The sequence below is a fragment of the Podarcis filfolensis genome (genome assembly GCF_964270895.1).
Source record: "Podarcis filfolensis genome assembly, chromosome: 13".
Classification (NCBI taxonomy): domain Eukaryota; kingdom Metazoa; phylum Chordata; class Lepidosauria; order Squamata; family Lacertidae; genus Podarcis; species Podarcis filfolensis.
Window position 1 is genome coordinate 20819106 of NC_139615.1, and position 27233 is coordinate 20846338.

Genomic DNA, 27233 nt, shown 5'->3' on the forward strand with positions numbered 1-27233 from the left:
ATGCAACAATAGCTACAATAATCCTTTCCAGCCAATTATTTTTATGATTTCAGTTCAGGGCCTTGAGCACTAGGTGGAAGCAGATAGCCGTGAATGGAGAAGCAAAGCCACTTTTGCAGCATTCCCTTGGAGAGAAGGAGCTGGGAAGAAGGAGAGGATAATGATGAATGAATGCCTGGGTTTCTGGGCTAGCAATACATCTGTTGTTAGAAAGAGTGGTGGGAGGGAGAGACCTTGTATTACACAGGAACTGATGGGAGCGGGTGGGTGGAGGAATGCATATTTCAGGGCTGGTCAGGGTTCAGGACAAGTGTGGTTCAGTCATTTAACAGCAGCTGTTGAATTCTGGGAAATTCAGCATTCTCAGACCACTCAGAGTGGGTGATGGTACACAGCCAAAACTTATTTAGCTGGTTTCGGTAACATGTCTTGATGTCTTGATTTGTGGACTAATTACATACATTTTATTAACTATGATTTTTTTTAAAAAAAATGTGTGGTGCCAGTTTTAAATCCAGTCAAACTCATTAAGACATGCCGATGCCTTGAATTGATGGGTACCTTCCGAACAGCAGTAGGAAATATGGAATGAAAACAGCAAAGATGAATGTGTCTCTGAACATGGGCAAAGTGCCAGTGAAAACTTACAGGAGAATGGAATTCCAGTTCAGGAGGTGGTTCTTGATAGGTCTGACCCTCTGTGGGTCTTGGTATAGAAAGCAAGTCCTCTGTAGCTGTGGGATGGGATTCAATCTGCTTCACATTTTAATGCGAGCCTACCTCATTTGCATTTCCTGAAACAATGCGCAAAGTGCAATGCATTCACACTTCTCCAAATGTTCCGATGCACTTCCTCAAATAAAAAGAATGGGGTGCAAAAATGAATATATTATACATCACATCAGGGAAAATAGCTTGCTAGAATATGTATACTGGGCAACACTGCATACAAAAGTATGTTTATTAGTAGAAATAGGCTCTAAAATGCTGACATTTTTTGTGACCACTTTTTAATTATTAAATACAAACTGATGCAGAAATATGACGAACTGCACTTAAAACCGAGAGAAACTGAAACTGACAGATTTTTTCCACCCCAGCTCCAGAGGTACTCATTTCTGTGGCAGACCCTGTTGAGATTTGAAATCAGAGTTGTCTTCAATGCTAGTCCTACTCAGAGTAGACCCATGGAAATGAATGTCTTGACATTGGTCAAGTCCATTAATATCAGTGGGACTACTCTAAGTAAGGCTGGCATTGGACACAACTCATAAGTACCTCCCTACCCACTGCCACAAATCTTAATTCTACCTTTACTACATTTCCTTCCAAAGGGGTGGAGGTAGAAATCTCTAGGTCTCTTAGTTCTCAGACTACTTGGCAATTGCTCACCACCCAGGAAAATCCAACTGCTTTCCACACTGGCTGGAACTCTTGTCTTTAAGCCACAAGTAGGTGGAAAGACAAACATAGTGTTCTTTTTCCTTCAGTTTCTGCATGCAAATTGGCTTGCTCACCTCTCTCTTTTTTTTAAAAAAGAAATAGCAGTGTTTTATTGCTTTACGGGGAAGGATGGGTTGGATGTGCTGGAAAGCCTGAAGGTGCACACCTCAATAAAAAAAAGAGCATTTTTATAGCCTGGTAGTGTGAAGCTGAGGCAATCTGAGGTAAAAGGTGCAAACTCAAGAATCTTGGTTCCGTTCCCAGCTTGATAAAGGGATTAAAGTTTTGAAGAAATCCTACATGTCCCTCTCAATTAGTGTTGTCCCTGTCCCTGTTTGTTTGGCACGGTGGAGATATTCACTATCCCTTTAATTCACAGCACTCGCTTTCTGCCTTTTGGCCAATATGTTCAGAGTTTAAAACAATGGCCTACAGATTTAATAGACATGATACAAAGTGGGAAAGGGACTGGGAAGGGAGAGGGAAACAAGCCAGTTCAGGTTTAATGAGGCAGTTTTGGCAAGAAAGGAGCCAGATAGCAAAAGAGTCCAGCTAGGCTGATGAAATGGGCCTTGCTTTCTCACCTTTGTCTCTGAGGCAGTCAGAAAAAATGTCTGCTGATGGAGGCAGTTTTGGAAGGAGAGGAGTCAAATAACAGTAAGTCCTAGCCAGGGTTATGGAGGGGGACTCACTATAAACGAGGAATGGAGGCTCTCTGGCTCTCCAGATGTTACTAGGCTCCAACTCCCATCAGCCTCAGCCAACATGGCCAATAGCTAGGATTGATGGGAGTTTTAGTCCAACAACATCTGGGGGGCCACAGGTTTCCCATTGCTGGGCTTGGTCCAGTAATGGCTATTAGTCATGATAGCTCAATGGAGCTTCCATATTCAGAGACATCAACCTCCTCTTGGTAGTGGTTCACTTACTCTGTTCTTCCCCCTCGCTGATCGCAGTTCCAATTGTGAGAAGGTTATCTAATCACTGAAATATGAGCTGGTGTCTGCTTGCCACATGGAAACAGCTTGGCAAACAGTATTACAAAGGTTTTGGAAATTACTTTTACGTTTTGCCTAGAGCCGTCCTTGAGCTTAGAGGCCTCTGCCCCTCTTTTGGTTGCCCAGATGCTGATATTTGATTCTGTACACATTGGGTAGATACAGAGAAAAACAAGATGACCAAAGTACACCCCCTCCACACTTACAAAATACATTTTACGTAAAAGAGTGCTTTCTCTATGGATGAAGTATGGGGCTATATATTCACACAGTTTTAGACCCAATGGTCTTATGCCTCTCAGGGGTGATCTCAGGGGTGGGAGTTTCTTAGATGGACTTCACTTACTGCAAACGATCCTACAGATTCCTCCCTCTTTAGATGGCAAAGTGAGGTGCCCTACCTAATCATGTGGTTGCTTGTTCTGCTGTGTAGGGCCCTAGGCATCTTTCCCCCAGATTCTTCCCTGCCAGCCATTGGGCTGTGCACTGTTATCCTTCACATAGTGCCTCCCCCAGAGACAGTGTCTACATTTTGTACATACCCATTCTATGCATGAAAGGAACGACTCATAGCCACTTTTTACAGAAGCATTGACCATGGAGGGGCAGCGAGTAACAAAACAATCACTTTGTTCCTGGCTTTTAAATTTCTGGATCAGACTTGCCAATTACCAGGGGTACTGAGGGGGTGGATGAACAGGGGGCCAGGCCCCCCATTTCTGTTGAAAGCCCCCCCCAAGTTCTGCAGTGGCCACGCACACACGCCACAGGGTGCGTTTGTGTTAAGCTAGCAAGCTGTGGGGCATATGCACAACATGTCAGCATGCTCCACAGCATGCGCGAGTGACGTTGCTTGGCCCTGTGGCCCCTCAATTGCGGGGGCAAGGTGGCGCGTGTGCCAATTACAAAGGAATCTGCCAATAAGTGCTGTGCCTTGGTAGTGCAATTAAGTCCAGGATGATTAATCCCAGCTGGTTTCATAACACAGTGACACAATTCCTTGAATAAGTAAAAGAGAATTCAAACACTCCCCAAATCCCATGGGGGAGCAACACATCGCTATTACGATACCCAGTGCACCTCATTCAGGCAAGCGCTCGGTTCAGGAATGTTTCCAAATTCATGTATAAACAGATGTGAAATGTATACATTTGCAGCAAAGAGTTGGAAGAGTAAGGAAGCCAAGACCACACTGGAATGGAGAATGGCTTCCCGGGGGGTCTTAAGGAATTTGCTCTAGCTACAATTGGCTATAATTAAGGTTGGGACACAGTACTGTCAAGCCAACACATGCATTTAAGATAATACATTATGACTACACTGCAGATGTAGTAATGACAGATTGGGAGGGCAATTTGGATCAGGAAAATTGTGGTGCCCCCAGCTAGACTGTTTCATTTTATTATTTTTCAAACTAAATGTCTAGAGATCATTTCTGGCTTTCCTGATGTATTTTGTAGACTGGCTCTAAAACACCTCCAGGTGTGTTCTCTCTCACTCCTCTCACACAGGGATAGATGGATGAATCTGTCAATTTCATCCCCCCCCCCGTTTCTCATTTTTCTAATCTTAAATTCAGTTCTTCACATTTCCAAATAAGTCTGTATTCTTTTTTAAAACTTCTCTTGAATGTTCAGCAGATAATTTATCCTTATATGCATGTATGTTAATTTCACTATACAGTGGTACCTTGGGTTAAGTACTTACCGGTAATTCGTTCCGGAGGTCTGTTCTTAACCTGAAACTGTTCTTAACCTGAAGCACCACTTTAGCTAACGGGGCCTCCTGCTGCTGCCGTGCCGCCGGAGCACAATTTCTGTTCTCATCCTGAAGCAAAGTTCTTAACCCGAGGTAGTATTTCTGGGTTAGCGGAGTCTGTAACCTGAAGTGGTACCACTGTACAGTGGTACCTTGGGTTACATACGCTTCAGGTTACATACGCTTCAGGTTACATACACTTCAGGTTACATACGCTTCAGGTTACAGACTCTGCTAACCCAGAAATATTACCTCAGGTTAAGAACTTTGCTTCAGGATGAGAACAGAAATCTTGCTCTGGCGGTGCAGCAGCAGCAGGAGGCCCCATTAGCTAAAGTGGTGCTTCAGGTTAAGAACGGACCTTCGGAATGAATTAAGTAATTAACCCGAGGTACCACTGTATACATTTCACGCACACTTTGTCCTGTATATTTTTGCACACATTGCTTGGAGGGACAACCACACTGCACAGTTCAGAGAAGTGTTAATTTCAAAGGATAGTTGTGTTTAAGCTTGCTTATTGTTTTTGAAAGTGCAAATTTTGATAGATTTGGCTTTCAGTGCATAATGAACTAAATTTCTTCTCCATCACAATACTTGATTTCCCTTAGATATGTGCAACATGTAATGAAGAGTTCTGCAGTCAATAATTTTAATCAGCTCATTGTTATATATGCCTCAAACTCCCAGCATGTTTTTCAGGACACTGAAGCTGCAATTCCAAGCACACTTACTTGGCAGTAAATCTTTTTCTCCTCCTTGAAGCATACTTTTGAACAGAGATACATATTGTTGTGCTGCCAGGAGAACAACAGTTCCCACATCATGCACATGCACTACGCAAGATTTCCACAACACCCTGCCGTGTCATCACCTCAGTTTACCTAAATCCTGCAAGTCACACCCATCTTGCAAGTTGCAGCACTGGCCAGTTTTATATAAGCTCCAAGAGGTGGCGAATTGCTTGATGCCCAGTCTGTTGAGAAACCTCAGGGGCTTCTCCTGGTGATGGCAGTGTAGCTTCTGAGTCCAGGTGGATGCTTTGGGTCTTTCCAGACCACACACACACACACACACACACACACACACACACACACAGACAGACATTTCATGATAACTCTGGATGCATTGTCCCCACCACCGCTGATGTTCCAAATCTGGCCTGGATCTGAAACGGCATTTGAAAATTCACAGAGGCCCAAATCCTGAGCAATGCTGATTCTTTTTTTTTTTTGGTAAAGTTTTTTTTATTTGATTTTACATTTAATGTTTACATTCAAACATAAGTCATAATCACAAAAATATAGGATTCCCTGAATCCTTGGACTTCATTCCACCCCTCCATGGGTTCCATTGTTAGTCCCTTTCCGCTGCATCTTACATTGTCCTCCATTTTTTTTTAACCTTACAAATGTTATTACAGTCCTGCTAATGTTTTTAATGGTTTACAGTGTTCTCCAAGGTAAATTATAAAATTCCCCCCATTCCGTATCTTCCTGGTTTCTGATCTTTCCAGTCATTTTTGCCAATTCAGCATAATCCATCAACTTGATCAGCCACTCTTCTCTGGTAGGGATTTTGTCATCCTTCCTGAGCAATGCTGGATTCAGTGGGAGTCTAAGATCAGTGTAGGCAAGATGAAGCCAAGAGCTTAAGTAGCCTCAATATGTAACAATCAATTCAGTCAACATGGTTTAATCCTTCTTAGTCCGTTTCAGATTGGGCTGGCAACTGGTCCTGTATCTTGTGGTGGCCCTCGTGTCCTGCTTACAGGTTTCACATAGCCATCTGTAAGAACAGAATTCTGGACCTGATGGGTTTTTGGCCTGATCCAACAGAGCTCCTATGTTATGTTCTGACCCTGAGCCTGTCAGAGGCAGTTTTAGGGTAGTGTGACCCACCAGTCACAGTGGGTGCCATACTACAGGGAATTTCACAATGCTGTAGAACAGAGTGCAAGAGGTGGGGGGATTTTAGCATTGCACAGGGCACCGCTGAAATTTGAGAGCCCAAAGTCCACCACTGAGCCTGTGCTTTCAACAATGCTCAATAAATCCTGCCAGTAGAACATTGCCCACCCTTGTACTTCCATGCCAGGAAAAAGCTTCCATTGCTTTATTTCTGCTTGTCAGGTTTCTATTACAGACCCAGGAGCATGGCCCAGTAAACAAGACAGCCAGGAAACAAACAAAACAAAAACAGTGCTGGCAACACTAAAAGGAACCTCAGAATCCTAGTACAGTGGTACCTCAGGTACAGACGCTTCAGGTTAAGAACTTTGCTTCAGGATGAGTACAGAAATTGCACAATGGTGGTGTGGCAGCAGCTGGAGGCCCCATAAGCTAAAGTGGTACCACAGGTTAAGAACAGTTTCAGGTTAAGAACGGACCTCCAGAACGAATTAAGTTCTTAACCCGAGGTACCACTGTACCTGATGACCTCCTCCCTAGTCAACTGCATCCAATTCACAAGGTTATAAAAAGCTGACTTACATTGGTCCATTTGGCCCAATAATGTTCACAATGGCTGGCAGCAGTTCTCCAGGATTTCACCAGCCCTAACTGCAGATGTTGGGGTTTGAAGGCCTTCTGCAGGAAAGCAGATGCTCTACCAATGAGCTACAGTCTTTCCCCATGTCCAGATTCCCTGCCCAGATCTGGAGGAGGAAACCACTGCATCTCCCATTCACCTTAGCTTTCAGTTCACCACATGTAACCCCCCAGTCCTCTCTTGCTTCCCAGATCTGGCAAAGAAACCCAGACATTTTGCCTCATGTTGCCAGACCCCACATCTTCCAACAATGAAAACTTGGAATCTTATGTTCCAAGAAATCCTACGTTCCTAATAGCTGGGTTGTACTGGAGTTGTCTGAGTTAATTCTCCGTGGTGCGTAATAACAGTAACTATGCTTGCTTAGCACCTCCGAGCTTTTTTATGAACGTTAGCTAATGAGCTCCACCACACCCTAGCTTAAGAAATGATTGTTATCTTCATGTGACGAGGCTGAGAAAAGTAGGCAATTGAAAACACTGTGACTTCCCTACAGGCAAATTTCTCCAATATGGAAAGGGTCCCTTCCCTAAAACAGGTAAATGCTACAACATATGCACGCTTACTTGGGAGGGAGCCACCAAGTGATTTACTTCTGGGTAAATGTGCATAAAATCAGCATGCATTCATGCCCTTTGCTCCTCACCCCATTTTCTCTCTCTCCCTTTTGGAACCTGTACGTAGATGCAGTTAATGCAGCAGACAATGATGACCTTTTAAAATGAAGAATAAATCTTAAACTATGGAATTCATGGCCACAAGTTGTGGTGATGGCTGCCAATTTAGATGACTTTAGAAGGAGCTTAAACAAATTCACGGAGCATAAGGCTATCAAAAGCCATTAACCACTATCATAATATTTTGCCTTTGGTGCACCTCTAAATAGCAGTCATTGGGGAACAACAAAAGGAGGGTGAAATTGCTTGTGGGCATCTGGCTTGGCCACTGTGGGGAACTGCATGCTGGTCTAGACAGGGCTTTGGTTGGAGCCAACAGGGCTCTCATTGTTCTTACCTCCCTCTTATTCAGTGCAACGGCTCCACTCAGATTCAGCACCCCACACCTGCCCCTATGCAGTTGTCCTTAATCAAAACCACAGAAGATTCAATCCCAAAAATATTTTCACAAGTTTGGCCCCAAAGTTTCTGAACTGATTGCACGAATCTTCTGAGAGTTATGCTTTTATTTATGTCTTACATTTATGCCTGGCCTTTCTGCCATCATGGAACTGAAGGCAGTGTGTGCACAGTTCCTTGCTTAACTTCAACATGCTCCTGTGCCTTTAAACTGTGCTCTGGAATTTTATGTAATGGGGCTGAGTCTGGTTGTTGTCTAAAACTTCTGGGGGGCACCAATTTGGTGAAGGCTGCCCTAGAGAAACACTACCAGTCCAAGTAAAGCAGTCCAGGTCTAGATAGCCCAATAGATTGATTCAGTGCTTTTTTCTGGGTGTACGCAGGGGTACGCATACCCCTAAACATTTTGTGAATCTAAGATTGGCCTCATTGAGGGGCAGTATTTCAATATGAGTAGGAAAATGAGAGTACCCCTAACCTTTTTTTTTTAATAGAAAGAAAGCACTGGAATGATTCAGTATATGGCAGAGTCATACAGAAGCATGTGTGTGTGTGGAGATGAAAGGACAACTTCCTTTATGCCTGCTGAGAAATCAGAAGCTTGAAATTCTACTTTGGCTGATCCACCTAGATCAGAGTTGGCCAACCTGCAGCCTTAGGCCTAATTTCAAAAACCTTCTACAAGATATCATATCAGACCTCTGGCTAGCAAGAACGATGCTCCACCCACCTCTGGCTGCAGTCTTGCCCCTTATTGGCAAGAGGCCACTGGCAGATTACCCCTGAGGGAATGTGGCCATTGACAGACAAATGGTTGCCTACCCCTGATATAGAACATCTCAGGTGGCCCAACCTGCTAGTAGAACACCCTTGGCAGCAGTTGGTTGATGTGCTGGGAAAGTACATGACTATGCTTTCAGCATAGCATAGAGAGACTTTTTTGTTTAACATTTCAGGCATGTTAATTTAGGATGAGAAATGAGTCCTGCCAGATAGAGATCCATCAAGGTAATGCCATTGATTCCAATCTTTGTAACCCCACGGTAAAAGCTAAACCTCGTTCCCTGAAGAGTCAGATTTCTTGAGGGATAAGGAAACATCACACGTATTTTCTTTTTTCTTTTACGTCTTAGTTCCTGTTAGGGAAACCACAGATAGAGAGATACTTCTGTCTCTCCGTCTCATATATACAGTAGACGCAATATAGCCAGACATATTAATTAGAACATTGCAATAATCCAACCGATACATGATAACAAAACCATGATGTTGAATATTTATCGCCGGGCAGATCATGGAGAAACAAAGGCAGCACGCTGTAACGGTTCGCCCACATGCCGTGTACCTGATAGCGGATCTCGGAGGCTTTCAACTAAGCAAAAGCCTATTTGCAAAATTCAATGGAAGAGTGGCAGCAGCCACAGCAGAGCAAAAAATCAACAGCTCTACCTCCATCAGAGTACAGAAAACACCACAGAAAACCGCAAAGCTGATGGTTGGCCAACTCTCAGTCTATGGAATGTGTTTTCCTTGGACACCAACTGTGTTTAGCGTCAGGGGCCAGCTAAAAACCTGCCTGTTCTGTCAGGATTATTATTTTCATTTTTTATGTAGAAGGATGGCTGGGTGGCTGGAAAAGTGACCAATGCTCTGTTTTACTATATTCTTGATTTTCTTTTCTTTTTATTACTGATTGTTATCTGTTTTTATGTCTCTGTGTTTTTATGTTTGTACATATTTTATGGGCTAATAGCCGTAAATAAATAAATAAATAAAATTACTGATTGTTGTATGTGCACATTTAAAGCATTTATGAATCCACCATAAACATAGATCTCTAAGCAATTTGCAACAAAATAAAATACGGAATAATTTACCTCATAAATGAAACAGTAGAGTACTAAAAGTGACCAGATAAGTTAACGTTTCAGAAATGAAAATGTTTTTGTGGCACATCAAAATCCTTTCAATGTTGGCATCTGTCTCGCCTCCACTGGGCAGGTGTTCCATCATGCAGGGGCTAATGCGCTGAATTATGAGTCTAGAGATTTGATTTTGGGAGCCAGAAACACCTCCTAAAGCTCAGCCCCTGTCAATCTCTGTGATCTAGCTAGCCTATAGGGAACGAGGTACTATGTGTTCATTCTTGCAAGTCACCCTAGGATGAAGGGCGGAATATACTCATCATGTCCCTGAAGTTCAACTGGCCTTTACCAGAGGCCAAGCTTTCAGTGAGGCAGGCTCATTGTTGTGGAACTCGTTGCTAATAGAGGTTCAGCAGGAGTCATTTACCTCCTACATATAATTTCTAATCTGCTAAGCTCACCCTCCTGTTCCTCAACACATGGAAGTATTGAAGGCTAATTGGCCCATACGATCAGCCCCATCTTTTCCAAGAGCTGCGGTTTGGATTAAGCAGTCTCTTATATCTTCCTGGCTTTGCCATTTCTCCACCTCTTATATCTTCCTGGATACCATTTCTCCACCAGGTACTGGCACATCCTCCAAGGATACAGGAGCACAGCTGGCTGGATTCTCCGGGTGGATATCTTAGGCTTCATCAGCCGGCTTCCCCACTTGGCTGCCAGACGCCACACTCGCAACCCAGCACATCAGTCAAACCAGTTTGGTGACATTGTGCCCGCCCTTCTGAGGGCTAGGTATTAAAGCATCTGCATCTTGGAGAGAAACAAGCCCTGTCACCCCAGAGGGCATCCCTCTTGCCGCTCTCTCCCAGTTCGGGGAGGATTGAGTGACAGCAGATCCGAAAACAAAAGAAAAAGAAAAACGGAATCATGGCAAGACAGCAAAGGGCACCCAGATTTGGCACCGCAGGAGTTCTGCTGCTGCTTTTGGCTACCCTGATGATTCAAAGAGGGATCTGCAAGCAGTGGCATTATGGATATAATTCTTGTGAGAATGACCAGCAGATAATACCCGACAGAGGTAAGCATTAGAAGTTCCCATTGCATTCATTTAGGCCACCTTTATTTCAACAATTTATATACTGCTTAAACAGCAGATAACAAGCTGAACAAATGCAAGAAAGATTAAAAAAAATCAGGCAATAACTATCAGATCAGAAATGCCTTAAAATGCTCTATGGGGAAGGACCATAGCTCAGTGGTAGAGCACTTGCCTTGTAAGCAGAATGTCCCTGGTTCAATCCCCCACATCTCCAGGTGGGGTTGGCAGAGACCGCCTGCCTGAAATCCTGGATAGCTGCTGCCAGTCCATGTAAACAGTACTGAGCTAGATGGATCAGTGGTCTGACTTGGTATAAGGTAGTTTCCTATATGCCTATGCTTTCTGAAATATAAGAAAGTATTCAGTAGGTGCCAGAGGTTTAACAGGGAGGGTCCCCCTGTCTGATCCCATTTGGAAGAGAGTTCCACCAAAGATTGTGGGATCGAGACACCTAAGAGTGGGTCTAGGATCCAGGATTCCTGAATCCTTTCACCAGTCCTGGGGGGAAAAGTAGTACTTCGGGTGTGGTGAATTTGGGAGGCAAAACACCTAAGGTTTATAGGGGCAAACATTCAAGATCCTTGGAAAAGTGATCCTTTAGCCAGCTTCGTTTTTATTATTGTTAATGAACAGAGTGATTAAATGATGATAAAAAATGATATTTCTGTCCTTCTAGTGCGTGGTTAGGGCCAAAGAATGAATTCTAAGCTATGATTTTTAGTACAGAACCAGTGGTTGCCAAATGATTCTGGAGTAATTAGGTTAGTGCGGCCAAGCTGTGGGGTTTTTTTTTGTTTTTTTGGGGGGGGAGGGTGGCATACAGGAGAAAAGTCTCTCTTGACCCACGGTGCAAAGGCTCCTGCTTTTCCTGATTCGACTCTATGGTAGTGATACTGAGTGGGTGTGTTGTTTAGTTTTCTTTTTCTTTATATTTCACTTTTCTATTAAAATAATAACCAAAGCACATTACAAAAAAAAACTACACGCATGCGTGCACACACACATAATAAGGGAGTGCAATGATACATCATTAAAACAAAACAACAGTAGGAGACCATGGAGGAAAACATCAAGAGGCAGAAAAACTAAAATTAGACTTAACAATTAACAATAATTATACATTTAGTTTTTCTGCCTCTTGATGTTAATTGCTGCTTGAAATATTATTGCTAGACACTGGACAGATTTACTAGGGACCACACTTCCAGCAAGTATGTTTACTAGGAAACTCACTCATAAGCTAAGTAGCAAGAGGACAAAGCAAGACATCCCCCCACATGGTTTGATTTTATTCACTATGTAAAAGATGACTCTTGCATTCTGAGTCCACATCCAACTTTTCAAAGTATACGGCTACCCTGAGACAATGCAATAAATCATTCTGTACCTCTCTCCTCTCCCACACACTCTCAATGCACATTGCTGTATGGGTTTGTAATGTGACTTTTTAATCTTTTAGCCATTATCAGCCTGAGAATTCCATAAAGATGCTCCTGAGAGTGTCCTCTTTCCCTTCCTCCCTCCGACCTAATTATTCTTTTTATTGCTAGTTCCTTGTTTATGTTTGCATTTATATTTGCTACTGATCTCTGCATCCTATTTTGAAACAAAGTGCCTCCTTGAGATATGGAAATCTGTAAAAATATGTTTGTTTTATTTTTTATAATTTTTTATTTTTAAAAAAAACCCCACAACCAATTAAAACTATTGATATAAAAACAAAACAAAACTACAATTATATTGAGACTAGGGAAGGGTATTTTTCAATTCTCCACATTTCCACAACAGCTTTCAACATTTTAGTGCTGATTTATGCTACCATAACACACTTTTGTGTTCAATTTTGCCTAATATACATTTTTTTGCAAAGCAACTTTACCCCATATGCATTTTGTATGCATTTCCACTAATATGTGCATTCATATGCACACCTGCATTTCTGTGCACATTACTTGGCTGGAGAATTGCATTGAAGAAGAAGAAGAAGAAGAAGAAGAAGAAGAAGAAGAAGAAGAAGAAGAAGAAGAAGAAGAAGAAGAAGAGAGAAGAAGAAGAAGAAGAAGAAGAAGAAGAAGAAGAAGAAGAAAAGGAGAAAGGCTAATTTCAAAGGATGGCTCTTCTCCAGTCCATATCTTGTTTCAGAAAGTCCAAACTGGGTAGACATGCCTTTAAATACAAACTAAATCAATTCCCCACCCCCCCCATCCCATCATAAAACTAGCAAGTTACTGATTATGGAAGAATATAATGAAAGGGATGGTAGTCATATGGTCTTTGGAAATTCCAGTGCTAGGTGAGGTGGGTGTACATGGATCGTATAACAACCCTTATAATTTCCCCCTATTCAGCATCATTCTGAAGCATTGTGGGTGATTAAAAAGGGTGGCTAGACACAGCTACCCAGTCCTATTTGGGTCACTGCTACTGCAGCCAGGTAAGCCCACTAACAGAGGGAGGGACCCACTAGAGGTCACTTTGCCCAGGGAGCCCATCTCAAACTCTGAGCTAACCCTCCTTCCCACCCTGTGTCATCTTGCATATGGAAGGGAACTGAGACCATTGATGTCCTAACAACTGCACTGTTTATATCTGGATGCACAGAAAGAAGAAGAGAGTGAGAAAGGGAGGTTGATACCAGAGAGCATTTCACCCAGACTAAACTTCTTTGGTCACCATCTCTCTTTCTCCTACAACACACCATTTACTGTAATATGTGGTTAAGCCTGCCTAGTGCTTCCTCCTTTGTTAGAAGTGGGCAGAAAGTATGTTGCCAAGTTCTGAACTGGCCCCAGGAGCATCACTTCAGGAGCAGGCTGGATCAACACCAGCTTAGCAGGTGATAGTGCTTATCTCTACAGCCTGGAAAAAACAAACACCAGTTGCTGATTTCGGCATATCAAACAGCTGCTTCAAGGCATAAGAGCAAGCTAGGCTGGATTGGTTTCCTCATCTCCTGGCCAGTTGCCATCCTGATGTACAAATGCGAAGCTTAAGAAGGGGCCCATCCTGCTGATCCTAAAAGATGGCTGAGACGAGGAAAAGCGCTGTAGGAGACCATTTGTGGGAGACCATTTGCTTTGTGTGCAGAAGGTCCAAGATTCAACCCCTGGCCTTTTCAGGTAGGGTTACGAATGCCCTCATATGGAAGCCTTCCTTATTAGGTTGTCCCTAGCATCTGGTGTCCAGATTTTGCTGCCACAGAACATGGAATTTCCATGACTTTAGAGCCATTGATAGGCCTATTTCTTACCCCTCAGAGCAAATGTTTGGAGTCACTGATGATGTGGCTGAGTTAGGGGTGGGTGGCACCACTTAGCAATAGTTCTGGTCCTACTTGGATGGTCGTTTCCAGAGGGTGATGCTTGGTCAGTGCTCTTCAGCCATGTGGAGCCTTCCATATGGGTTCCCTCAGGGTTCAATTTTATCCCCTGTGCTATTTAACATCTACATGAAACTGCTAAGTGGGGCTATCTGGAGTTTTGTCAGCAATATTCTGATGACACAAAGATCTACTTCTCCTTTACATCTATAGCTATGGCAGTGGATGGGCTGGACCATTGTCTTGCTTCTGTAATGGACTGGATGAGAGCCAACGAACTGAAGCTCAACCCAGATAAGACTGAGACACTGTTAGTGGGTGGTTCCCTAGACCACGTGGGTGCCTGCTCTTGATGTGTAGCTTGCGGGTACTTCTGGATCCTTTGCTGTCACTTGAGGCTCAGGTGGTCTAAATGGCCCGGAGTGCCTTCCATCAACTTCGGTTGGTGGCCCAGCTGTGCCCCCATCTGGACAGGATTAGCCTAACTTCTGTTATCTATGCTCTGGTAACCTGTAGGCTAGATTACTGTAATGCGTTACATGTTGGGCTGTATAAAATGGTCCTGAAACATCAGCTGCTGAAGAATTCAGTGGCCAGATGGCTCACTGGGGCAGGGCAGTTTGAGAATATTACACCAATCCTGGCCGAATTGCACTGGCTGCCAATTAGTTTCTAGGCCCAATTAATAGTGCTGGCTTTGATGTTAAATGGCTCAGGACTGCAATATCTGAAAGACCGCTTCTCCTCATATGAGATGACTCGGACCCTGCGATCATCAACTGAGGCTCTTCTTCATGTGCCTCCTTCATGAGAGGTCTAGAGGGTGGCAACACGAGATCAGGCCTCTTCAGGAGTGGTTCCCCATTTGAAGAGTGGTTCCCCATTTCTCCAGGGGGATTCATCTGGCACCTTCATTATACATCTTTTGGTGTTTCTTTTCTGCCAGGCCTTGGGCTGATTAGCATTCTATGTCCTTTTAAATGTGTGTGTGTGTGAGAGAGGGAGGAGATTATGGGTTTGTTTTGTTCTGGTTTTAATATGTATTTTGTGTTTTTATTTTGTATTTTTATGCTGTGAACCACCCTGAGATCTTCAGATGAAGAGCAGTGTATAAGTTATAATAATAATAATAATAATAATAATAATAATAATAATAATAATAATAATAATAATACTGAGACCTGCCTAGCCCTGAAATAGAGAATTTGCTACTCTTGGTGACCCTTGCTTTCATGAATTCCCAGCTGCACACATATGGGTGGAGCTATTTGGAAAAAGAAGGGTGTGTGAGGTTTCTGGGAATGCTACATGATATTCCAAAAGATTATGGGATAAGCTGTTTGAGGACTTCTTGAGTGTGCTGTGTGCCAATCTGGGTGGTGTGGCTGATTGGATTAATTATGTATGGATTGTGTGCATATGGGGTGCGGATAATGTGTCTGTGATTCTAGTCCTGAATGATTTATGCAGTGCGCTCTCTCTTTCTCTCTTGGTAAAAAATGAGATGCCAGTATTCGTATCTTGATAAAAGTGTCATGGGTGTCAAAACAATATAGTTGCCATGGGCACCAAATAATAATGAGGATGAGGTGATAGTACTCTCTACTGGCGGATATCATCACCCTTTGATCTAGGACAGAATGGTTGTTGAAGAAGCTTCCAGGATAATCCTACAGCCACAATATTTTCTTGCAAAAGTTGTAGTTTGACAAGTCTGCCACTGGAGTCCCCTAGTTTCTTTCACAGAATTGTAGTTCCCAGGATTTCCCCTGGGAATGACTGTCAAACCAGTTTACATAAGTAGCATCAATAGGCCCACATGGAAATGGGAGGCAGCAATAAATAAATACTTGTGAATAAAAATTTCACTGTATTTATTGCTACAGTTGTCTGCAAATTATTACATGATGCAGGCTTCCTTGTTGTGAAACTCCACTGTGAAGTCTTCAAACTAAAACCTTTATGCTGAATAAATGGATGGTTAATTAGCTAATGTTGATTTCCATAATTAGATCTGATATAACTTTATTTGTTAGCTTGCTCCTCTATGGCAGGTTAAATAGCTCCGTGACCACATGATTGACAAGCTGTAATTTAATCCTGAGGTTGGGAGAGTGGTTTTTAAACATTCCATGGCATCAGTTTAATGAATTCAAAGTCTGGCACTAATTGAACTAATGAATACCGAACACCAAGCTAATTGCACTAGATACATTTGCTCTTCAACTCATCTGACATAATGGTGCCAAGGTTCAAGTGAAGATTCCACTTCCCTTGAATTTAGTTTAAACACAGTGTTTAAATAATTTGCTCCCACTTAGCACATCTTATGCTTTTGTTCTTCTATTGTCCTCCTCATGAATTTGTGTGGTATGCATATACCATACAAATAATAACAGATTTGAAGTTGGCTTTTTCTAGACAAATCAAAGTTAAAGCTAAGCATGATTTATTCTTGAATGGGTCAAATGTCAAACTGTGATTACATTTGCAGATAGTTTTGCTCTTGTTCTTGTGACCATGCCAGAGGAGGAGCAGGGGAGTGCGAGAGGGGGGATCTGGGAGCCTGAGACTCATTTGTGTAGTGCTAATGCAGGGGTAGCGAATGTTGTAGTCTCCAGAGGCTGTTGGACTACATCTTCCACAAGCCCCTGCCAGCATGGCCAATGGCCAGGGATGATGGGAGTTGCAGTCCAACCACAGCTGGACTGCCCCTGTACAAAGCAATGGATAAAGGTGTATGCACATATCCACCCTGTTTCACCCCTTCCTTTCCTCCTCTGCCTGAAAGAACTGCATGCTACTGCACGCCACAGCCCAAACCTCCAAGGGATATGGCACTCCCAAGTTCTATATAACCTTCCAACCTTTCTGTTGCTTGGGAGATTTTGTTAGCAGCTTGTGAATCACCTTAGTCATCCTGTCTTTGGATGTGACTGCACACCTCACCCTTTCCCATCTTGTATCTGTGGCTTTGCCATGGGTTGGGAAATCACTAATCTCACAGAACGGCACACCCTTATTTCTCCCACTGTAACAAAGCAAAAAAAAGCAAACTGGAAAACAAAAAACCTAAAGCAAGATTCAATTTGTATTGAGAAAGATAGTTCTGGCTGAAAATGGATTAGGATGATGTGAAATCATGAATATTAAGATTGTGGGTTCTGACTCTGCATGTGTGAGATGTATTAGAGCTGCTTGTCTGATTAGGAATATCCATCAATTACGTAATTGCATCCCTTTTAGGGATCTTAACTGATTGAGGTTGCATATGTTGCACATCAGGAAAAATATGCATATACTAATGAAACTAGCATACAAAACTATTATATTCAGGAAAGCTGTGCAAAACTATGTTTACTGGGCAGAATTACATATAAAACTGTGTATATTAGGATAAATTTGCACTAAAATGCTGATGAATTTTCACAAACTGTTGCAGAAATGTGGAAAGCTGAACAATGAAAAAAATGAGAAACTGAAATTGACAAATTTGCAGTGCACATTCAAAACATTGTCTCTAGAGGAGTCCTGTTCAAAGCAGATCCCTGCAATTGATGTGTCTCAGTTAGTAATGTCCAACTTAAACCTTTTTCCTAGCTTCAGGATCCTACCTGTAATTTATTTGTCAGATTTGGCATTCATGCAGCCTGACAGAATTTGACATGGAAGTTGGTTTACCTGGTGGTTATGGGCAAAGTGCACACATCTTTCTTGGGCCTGACCGTGGGTTAGCAGCCAAACCTAACAAATGCATATTCTTGCTAGTTAGCATGAGAAGGGGCTAAGTCCATGGAGCTGTATGGCTGATAGGCAGATACTCAGACCATAGAAATGCAATTGGTAGAGAGGGCTCAGTGTAGGGTTGCCATATTTCAAAAAGTGAAAATCCAGACACAAAGGTTTTTGACCTTTTTTCATAAAAGTTATTGAACTTTTCTTTCTGAGGTTTTTTTTTAGTTTTTGATAAAATCTCAACAAAAAATATATTTTTGAGCTAATTTTTAAATGAAAATCACCTATATTTACACTACTGACATGGGCTGCCATATGTCGGAATTTCCTGGACATTTCAGTGATTTTCGCCCGGATGTTGCTTAAGGGGGCTGAATACCAGCTATGTCTGGAAAATTCTGGATGTATGGCAACCCTAGCTCTGTGCATATAGTATTTTGCCTGTATAGTTTTGACTGCTACTGTTTCTGTGAACTAAAACTGAGAAACTGTAAACTGTCCTGGTGGTAGAGGAAGTAAAGCGCATAGACTCTCCTACCTGAATCAAAATACATTATACCAGACAATCAATGGTGATTACATGATATAAAAATTGATTAGGATTGATTACATTTTTGGTTATGTCAGACACAGGAGATTAGTTAACATATATTATAAAATTTAAAAAAAGCAATTATATTTGATTTGGAATGAATTAGATTGTGTGCATTTCTTGTAATCAGAAAGTACCACAGTGTTTGTATGTAACTGGGATATATATTTAGAGAGAAAATGCTATACTGAAAACGAAAGGTTTTCTAGCACTGGATTCTTTTTAGCTTGAAAGGTATACAACTGATAGGCACATTTCAGATCCCTAATGGTAATCAGGTAAGTGCCTAATTTTCTGGGAGAGGATGAACTCCAAACCAGCTATTGTTTCAGGAATTCCAAGAAGAAACTTCCAGGCAAAGATTTGCAATTCAAATCTATTGTGATGTCATCAGACTTGCTGTGTGCTACCTGACAGGGCGGACTAATTCAGGGTGACTAATTCAGGAAACACTGCCCTGCATCTCAGTTGTCCTCATTTGCCCTCAGTGATGTCAGTGCATAGCTAAATCTGTTTAGCTATGTAATTGTGCTGCGCCTCAGTCAACCCAAATTTAATATCTTATATACTGCTTGATATAACAAAAACTCTAAGTGATTCACACAAGCTGCAATCATAAAACTGCAAGCAAAAACAAATCAGTACACAATATCGACATGCAATAAATACCCAGTAAAGCATTTAGCAAAACGTTAAAACAAAAACACTGAAATTGCAAGTGCACTATTACCGTGATTTGGAGAAAAGACATGATGGACCACATCCCTGAAGCATCTCTGACAGTGAAGGAAAAACTGGGCAAGATGGACAAAGCGTCTTCTGTCAAGGCAACTTCATGTGTTCCTTTCGTGACATCATTAAATGATATTGACTTGATATCTACAAACTTAAGGAGTGCCCCCCATTCTTTTAGTAGGAAACTCTTCCCATGAAACACCATAGAGCAAAAAACAGTTCAGTTATTAGATCAGCTGTGCTCTCCTCCAACAGTGCATTCGCCGATGCCATTCACATTCAATTGACATCTTATTGGCCAGCATCTTGTGTTCCCACTGCTTGCCCTTGTCTGAGAGCTGCAAGATGGAGATCCTGTCTCCTCCTGTCCATTTCACACCAAGGCTTAGGTTTAAGCACAGTGCCTGGGGAGGTGAGAGAGATTTAAAAAAGCAGTCTCAGCATCAGGAGCTGGGGAGAATATTTGGGGCAATCCAATCATCCCCCCAATTATTTTCTTCTTCTTGGAATAAAAGTCCTGTGATTACTTCTGGGTTTTGATTGTGTATCTTTAGCTTTAAATCCTGGGTCACAGTTGTCCCTGTTGATTCCTCCTCTTTCTGTTGCAGGTTATCATATGACCCGTTCCCATTGGGGTAAGTTTTTATCACCAGACTTTTTAACCTTTTACACTGGGTTCTGGGGATAAGCAACCTGTGGCCCTCCAGATGTTGCTGGTGTGGGCAATGGTCAGGTATAATGGGAATTGGAATCCAACAACATTGGAAGGCAACAGGTTGTCCATCCATGTCTTGTGCATTCCAGGGGACCCCACTAAGCAACACAATATGGACATCCACATCCTGCTTCTCTACTACATATGTATCTTAGATCCTGTGTTTAGAGGTCACCTATGACAAGGCTAAAAGTGCAAATCTTTGCAGTGGGATGCAACAAATTCCCCATGAGCACAGGCAACCCAGGACTCAGCTATACAGCTGCAAATAAAATGTTTTAAGTGTGCTGTAGAGTGCATTATACAAATGTGACAGTAGATGGTGATGGTGAGCTATGGCAAATTCAATATATTTTTCAAAACGTTAAAAAAAAGCATTTTCACAATGTTTTTTTATATGTGTCTAGATTCCACCCCTGTTACTTCTTAAAAGTTGCTTTAGCATGGAATTTGGTCTCCGTAGTTGGGGTAGATGGTTTCAATGCCTTTCATCTCTTGATATAAGGCAGCTTCCTATGTCCAAAAATGGTAGAGGTCTTGGTCTCCCCTTTGTTGTTCCCACAAAGGTTGTCTTTTCAGTTAGGGCAACATCAGTCCCTCACACCTGTTAAATTTGAAGTTTGATGCAAAATTCAGAATGCTGAGAATCTTGTAGTGTCTTTAAAAGCAAACTTACGAGGTCTCGTGGCTGAAAAAATGAATCTGAAAATGAAGCATAGTAAGGTGACGTAGTTCAGTGCTCTGTGTTATCCCTTTTCCCTCTTTGTGCCTAGCAGAAATAGAATAAGACTGCAATCCCTTTACACACTTGCCTGTGTTTAAGCCCTCTTGTCAGTGGAACTTACTTTCCAGTTCATAGGCTGCGCCGCATTTTAAACACAAGATGTAGACATGTGCCAAATCTACTTCCTTTGCAAAATGCATTGTCTAGGAGGCTTTGGAAAAAAATGGAAATAAAACCAGTATCCATCCAAAAATTTTCCATTCCCCACTCCTCCATGAGTGATTTTACACCTCTGGTCACACAAGAAGGCTTCCATTGAAAATATCACCATTCCAATCTCTGAAAGGCTTTCAGTATCATCACCAGCACTTGAATTAGGCTCAGAAACAAACTGGAACCCAGTGCCATTGCCTTAGCAAGAGAAGCACATGTACCCAGCAGGTGGGCCCCTACTAACAGTTGGCCCACTGCATTCTAGACCTTTTGGAGTTCTTGGAACTTTTCAAAGGCAACCCCAAATAGAACACAACAGTAATCTAGGAGTGATGCAACTAAGGCATCAGATGATCACTCAGAGAACAGGATGCTGGGCCAGATCTGGCCTTTTGTCAGATCCAGCAGGGCTGCTCTCTTGTTCTTAAGGAGTGTGTTGACTTAGCCAGATGTGCAGTGTACAGAACAGATTGCTCCCAGTGTTGAGTTTAACCCCACCCATCTCTTTCTTTTCCTAGTATGTGGGCGACCAATCACCCTGAATAGAAATGTCGGGGGTGAGGACTCTGTGGAAGGTGAATGGCCATGGCAGGTCAGTGTGAAGAAGATGGGCAAGCATATCTGTGGAGGGGCTTTGATAACCCATGATTGGATTGTGACCGCAGCACATTGCTTCCCACCGTGAGTAACCCAGAAATGGCTCTTTTCCTCCCACCTGCAGTCCACTGAGCCCAAGACTCTTTACAAGTCAGGTGGGAGACTATCCTATAAATGCACCCCCCCACTGAAAAGGCCCTGTTCTCTGTGTCATCCATGTCATCTCAGATGTTGTGGGAACTATGAGAAAAGCCCAGAAGATATAGGCTGTTTTCAATATATAGATAGGTTCGCCTGAAGATGTGTCATCCTTTGGATATCCTGGCCCAAGCCCTGCAGGTCTCTGTGTTAGACTACAGTCTTGGGGGTAATGCAGATTATGTCCAAGGCAAAGAATCCAGTTGTCTATAGACTACAACCCTGGTCATCTATCTTTCAAAAATAATCTCTGCTGAATTTCTCTCCTGACCATTGGAATTCCCCGCTCAGCATTCCTTTTCCTTGGAAACCAGGTTGCATATTTTAATTTATACATCCACTGCATTTCTGTTTCTAAAAATAAACTGAAGGCAAAGATTATGAGGCAGCTTCATATTGTTTTAATGTTTCACAGTATGTTAAAGCTTATAAGGTTCTGCAAAGTCTGCTTTCCAGACCCAGGTTTAAGAATAAAGTATTCAAGTTCAGTTATCTTGATTAGTTTGCAAAAGAGCTGAGATATGGACACATGTTTCTATTAAAGTGCCTTAACAAAAGGTATTTTCAGGGCTTTTCCCCCCAGCTGGAACTCATCGCAAATCAGTTCCAGCACCTCTCAGGTGGGTGCCATTGCCATTCTAAGAGATTGAGGGAGGTGTTCATGATTAGTTCCGGCACCTCTTTTTTTGAGAAACATAGCACTGGGTATCTTAATGAACTTCCCAAGGACATGAAATTAACAAGGAGCTCTGATCCAATCTGTTAGCTCAACTGCTGCAAGGCTTATTTTGATTAGCTGAAAGAATTGTTTGGCAAGATTATTTGTTTTGATCTGGTATACTTTGCTCTTGGCAAACTTCCTAGCTGTAAGATGCTTCAGATAAAGTGTACCCAGAACAAAGGCAGAATGGGAAATCAGAATGCCCATGGGACCATCTCAGGCTTAAAGTGCAGGTTTGCCCAATGTGTCCCCCCTTTTTGTTGTTGTTGCAAATTTGAGATAGTCTGAATGCTAGCATCCCAAAGCCTCCTGATCCCAGCCAAGTAAATTGTATGCAATGGCGACAATGTTCCTCATAGCAATTTTTCATCCATCCCCTTGCAGAGAAGGTGATCTCTCCCAATACTCCGTGCTGCTAGGGGCCAACAAACTGGAGAATTCCTGGCCCCACAAACAGTCCATAGGAGTTGGAGACATAATCAGGAATCCCCGCTATGCAGGGGAGGCCACAAGCGGAGACATCGCCTTGGTGAGGCTGATCTTCCCAGTGAGATTCACCAATTACATCATCCCAATCTGTGTACCTGCACCCAACGTGGACTTTCCTGCAGGCATGATGTGCTGGGTCACTGGCTGGGGAGATATCAGTGAAGGACGTGAGTACTGGGAGAGGGGAAAATGTTAGAACTGGACAAGGTTTCCTTTCTTGTCCAGGAAAATGCAAAATAATAATGATGCACCCTTCCTGCTCTATAAAGCCTGTTTCTAAGATCCGTGCCCCAACTTTCCTTTCCCTTGTAATGGGATTTGCTGAGAATACGTATGAATGCTTTGAAAAAATACTGTGATCAATGGTTAGTGGTCATGATGGCTGTATGCTAATTCTGGGATCAGAGGGAGAAGGCTGCTGCCCTTGTGTCTTGCTTGTAGGCATCTGATTGGATAGTGTGGGAAGCAGAGTGCTGGAGGGAAAAGGATGAAGCTTAGTGCTAGAGCACATGCTTTGCGCTCCAGCTTCTCCAATATATTACAAACACCCAGCCTGCTTGAAGAAAATTAGGAACTTGACTTACACCTGGAGCCTGGTAAGTATGCTAGAAGTAAAGGTTGGTCTTGCATGTTACCCAACAATTAGAAACTAGTAAAAACTTTGTTCCAGCTGATTGCATCTATACCCTAAAGGTATACTTGCCTGACCTTCTTGCACATCTGTTTACGGTGTGCCTTCCAACTCACAAATGGATTGTGCAAGTGGTAAATGAAATATAATAAAATGATGACCGTGTCTCCATGTTTCTGCTTCACTATCCCATGTTCTTCACGTCAGAGGATCTGCCTTCTCCAAAGAAGCTCCAGAAGCTTCAGGTGCCAATAATAGATCTTCAGACCTGCAGACGGCTCTATAGTATTGACATGGGACCAAACCTGCCCCAGAAACCCATCCAGGATGACATGATGTGTGCCGGGTATGCTGAGGGTATGAAGGACACGTGTAAGGTGAGGGATTTCTCTCATCAAGACCTGCCTTCAGTTCCACATGGATAAGGCCCTTCCTGTCTTACTTGCTATCCAATTCTATTATTCTTTAAGACACCTGATATTCAGCCTTGCCATTGAAAAGAGACTGCATGAGATGGCATACATTAACTGTCCAGGGGTCCTTTACCTTTTCCCTTGTGGGTTCTGCTTGTGGGCTTTCCTGGGGCATCTGATTGGCCCCTGTAAGAACAGGATGCTGGACTAGATGAGCCTTTGGCCTGATCCAACAGGGCTCTTCTCATGTTCTCATCCCCTCCCCACAAAAAACTATGCATTCCCAAACATCTTCTCCACCTTCAACGTACATTTCTTTGTAAAATGCATTTTGCTTTGGTTTCTAAGCTGAGAACTACACTGTTGGGAAGTATGAGAAAGTTTCCCCACCCCCTAACAACCATGCCACACTGAATCACAAATGCATCTAACACCCATCTTTGTGTTGGCCTAGGGTGATTCTGGTGGCCCACTGATGTGCAAGATAAACCAGGAATGGCTCTTGGCTGGTATTGTCAGCTGGGGAGAAGGCTGTGCTGAGAAGAACCGCCCTGGCGTGTACATCCGCCTTACCGCATACCACGACTGGATTCACAGGATTATCCCCAATTTGGAATTTGTTGAACCTAGAAGGGGTTACAACACCAGGATCAGGAATCAAGGCACTTCTGGAGCTGTTGGGAGTGGACAGGCCTTCATAACTGCTCTGCTACAGGTTTTGGTGTGGACCTTTATTCATATCTTGCCATAGGATTTGTGGGAAAAAGAAGTTATACGTGGTCAAGTGCTGCAGGGTTACCTCTCATCTCATCTTTCTCCCATTTCTTGGTCACTCCTAACTTCATCTGCCCAGGATTCTATCCACTTGGCCGTGATCAGCACTTGCATAGGGAGATACAAATGAAGTGAGGGTATGGATGTCTCTGCAGATGTAGAGATGGTTTGGGGCTTCCTTCTCAGCAGAGGGATGCAACACCCTTTCTCATGAGCCCTACTAGCCACTGTCTCCTTTCTTGCCACAAAACTTTTACATATGTATGGTGCAATCAGAAATCATGGGTAGCTGGGACTGGGGAGCTGGTGGTCTCTGGAATCATCATATGCCTGTTGCTGGGTGATGCCTTAAGGCAGGGATGCCCAAACTTTTTTCAAAGAGGGCCTGATTTGATGAAGTGAACATGTGTGAGGGCCTTTTACCCCACAGTTTTTGAGCTTTTTTAAGGGTTTTACCCCAAGACATATACTGCCACGGGGGCCGGATTAAATCGACCAGCGGACCAAATTAGGCCCGCGAAACGGACTTTGGACATGCCTGCCTTAAGGGACAGAGTTGGACCTCTGAGGCAAATTAATTGAGGCTCAAACTACAGAAAACGCTCAGCTGTCTGATTCCCCCACTTGTTTTTTTAAGGCAAAAGAGCTTTGTAAACTGTCTTAAACTTTCCAGTAGCACCTTAGAGACCTAGCTGGTCTCTAAGGTGCTACTGGAAGGAATTTTTTAATTTTGTTTTGGCTATGGCAGACCAACATGGCTACCTACCTGTGTTTTAAACTTGATTGGACTCTTTTGTTTGTCCCACACTGTAAGTTAAAACACATGACCTCTTCCACAGAATCCCAAGGCTGTAGTTGTTTTTTTTTTTAAGGGTGATGGGAATTGTAGATCTATGAGGGGAAAACTACAGTTCCCAGGATTCTTTGTGGGAGGAGGGGGTCCTGTGGTTTAAATCTGTACTGAATACATTTTAAATGTGTGCTGTGAATTTCAGCAGACAAATGGCCATAAAGGAAAGAGTTAAGCAGCTCTTCCTACTACCAACTGCAGTTTCCAAGCCAGTTTTGCATTTAGCAAGCAAACCACTCCTGGGAAAGTACCATGCTACGGGACCTCACTTAATTTAATGGTCAGGAAAGCCGAACCTATCCCTTAACATGCCACCTAAGAGCCACCTGAGCCTCACTATTTTATGTCAGCAGGCATTCCCCAAAGCACCTTTCTCACCCATGTGTGAGACACACACAGAGAGAAAGAGGGCTGGATCAATTCATTTTGTTCCCTGAGGCACAGCAGCAAATGGCACCTCCATCTCTAGTCAACATGCACAGAACCCAGGGCCGATTTATTTTGAGGCCTCTGCCCTTCTCTGGTAGCAATAATAATAATAATAATAATAATAATACAACAATAAATCCAATAATTAACAATTTGATGCCCTTTCACGACACTGAAATTCAGCTACCTGAGGTAGCTGCCTGATTCATGGTAAATGCCAATTTCTACCTCTGATACTGAACTTGCTTTTTACTGGATCAAAGTTGAAAAGCAAAGTCATCAAAGTATTTTGATATGTTCTAATTGCTAAAGGTCAGCATTATCTTCACCTCACCTCCCCCCACCCAGGTCAGCATATCACAATATGCATTAAAAAAAAAAAGTTTCAACTTTAGGATGCTAGTGTTATGACTATTTTAAAAGTCCATATTTCAGTCTAATACAAAACTGTCTGTTTGGAATACGTATGTTTGAAACAGGTTTGTGTAAGAGTTGCTTCAAGGAATCCTTACCTTTACTCCCCCTTTTTCTACTTCTATCTGCCCACATCACTTTATGTTTTCAAGTATACCTGAAATACAAAATTATAGTGATTTTATGACAATTTCATTGTCATGGCATCCTGGGAGTTGCAGTCTGGGAATAATGGTCTGTTAGGCAGTGTTTCCTCACAGAACTGCAATTCTCAGGAGGAAAGGATGACTTTTAAAGTAATTAAAAACTGTGATGTAGATGTTCCCTTAATTAATCACATGCACTATTCCTCAGCTGGCCATGACACTAAACAGCAGCCATTATCCTGTCTTCTATGGGTTTAACTATTTTCCATTACACCAACCAAATTATTAGCAATCATGTAGTGGGTTTCGGAGAAAAATGAAGATGAGGCATAGACCCTGATGGTGATTGGCACCACAGTACAAGGGCAAGGGAGATCTAAGAATAATTTTTTATTAACCGACCAATCACATCAAATCAAACCAAATTACATAAATTCCAAATTACACAGCCGAATTTTAAGTTTTTGTTGGGGGTACCCATATTTCAAGTTTCAAAGGGGATCCAATCAACTTCTTGCTTCTTGCTGCTGTTTTAATGTCCACAAATCTAACCTTATGATGTTCACACTACTATCCAGTCCTTTCTTATTGTTTTTCCACATCTCTTGTTGTTATTTTTATATACCGTATTTTTCCCTCTATTACACGCAGATTTTTTCTCCTAAAAAGTAAGGGGAAATGTCTGTGCGTGTTATAGAGCGAATGTGTGGTCCCTGGAGCTGACAAGCGCGAGTGAAGGCAAAAAT

The 27233-nt window shown here is 42.6% G+C and overlaps 1 protein-coding gene across 1 annotated transcript; it reads left to right on the forward strand.

Moving 5' to 3' along the window:
* The first annotated feature begins 10408 nt into the window (after positions 1 to 10408).
* LOC310747535 (serine protease 27-like) lies at positions 10409 to 26321 on the forward strand. Its single transcript, XM_083582001.1, has 6 exons — positions 10409 to 10771; positions 19782 to 19808; positions 21344 to 21506; positions 22726 to 22997; positions 23669 to 23838; positions 24329 to 26321. The coding sequence occupies exons 1-6, from the start codon at positions 10621 to 10623 to the stop codon at positions 24623 to 24625; spliced, it is 1080 nt and encodes a 359-aa protein (XP_083438127.1). The 5' UTR covers positions 10409 to 10620; the 3' UTR covers positions 24626 to 26321.
* Positions 26322 to 27233: the final 912 nt, after the last annotated feature.

Bases quoted from the DNA above. Each gene is read 5' to 3' on its own strand.
- LOC310747535 (XM_083582001.1), top strand. From the start codon at position 10,621: ATGGCAAGACAGCAAAGGGCACCCAGATTTGGCACCGCAGGAGTTCTG. The intron at 10,772-19,781 runs GTAAGCATTAGA...TTTCTGTTGCAG, and splicing joins GCAGATAATACCCGACAGAG to GTTATCATATGACCCGTTCC. The intron at 22,998-23,668 runs GTGAGTACTGGG...TCTTCACGTCAG, and splicing joins GGGAGATATCAGTGAAGGAC to AGGATCTGCCTTCTCCAAAG.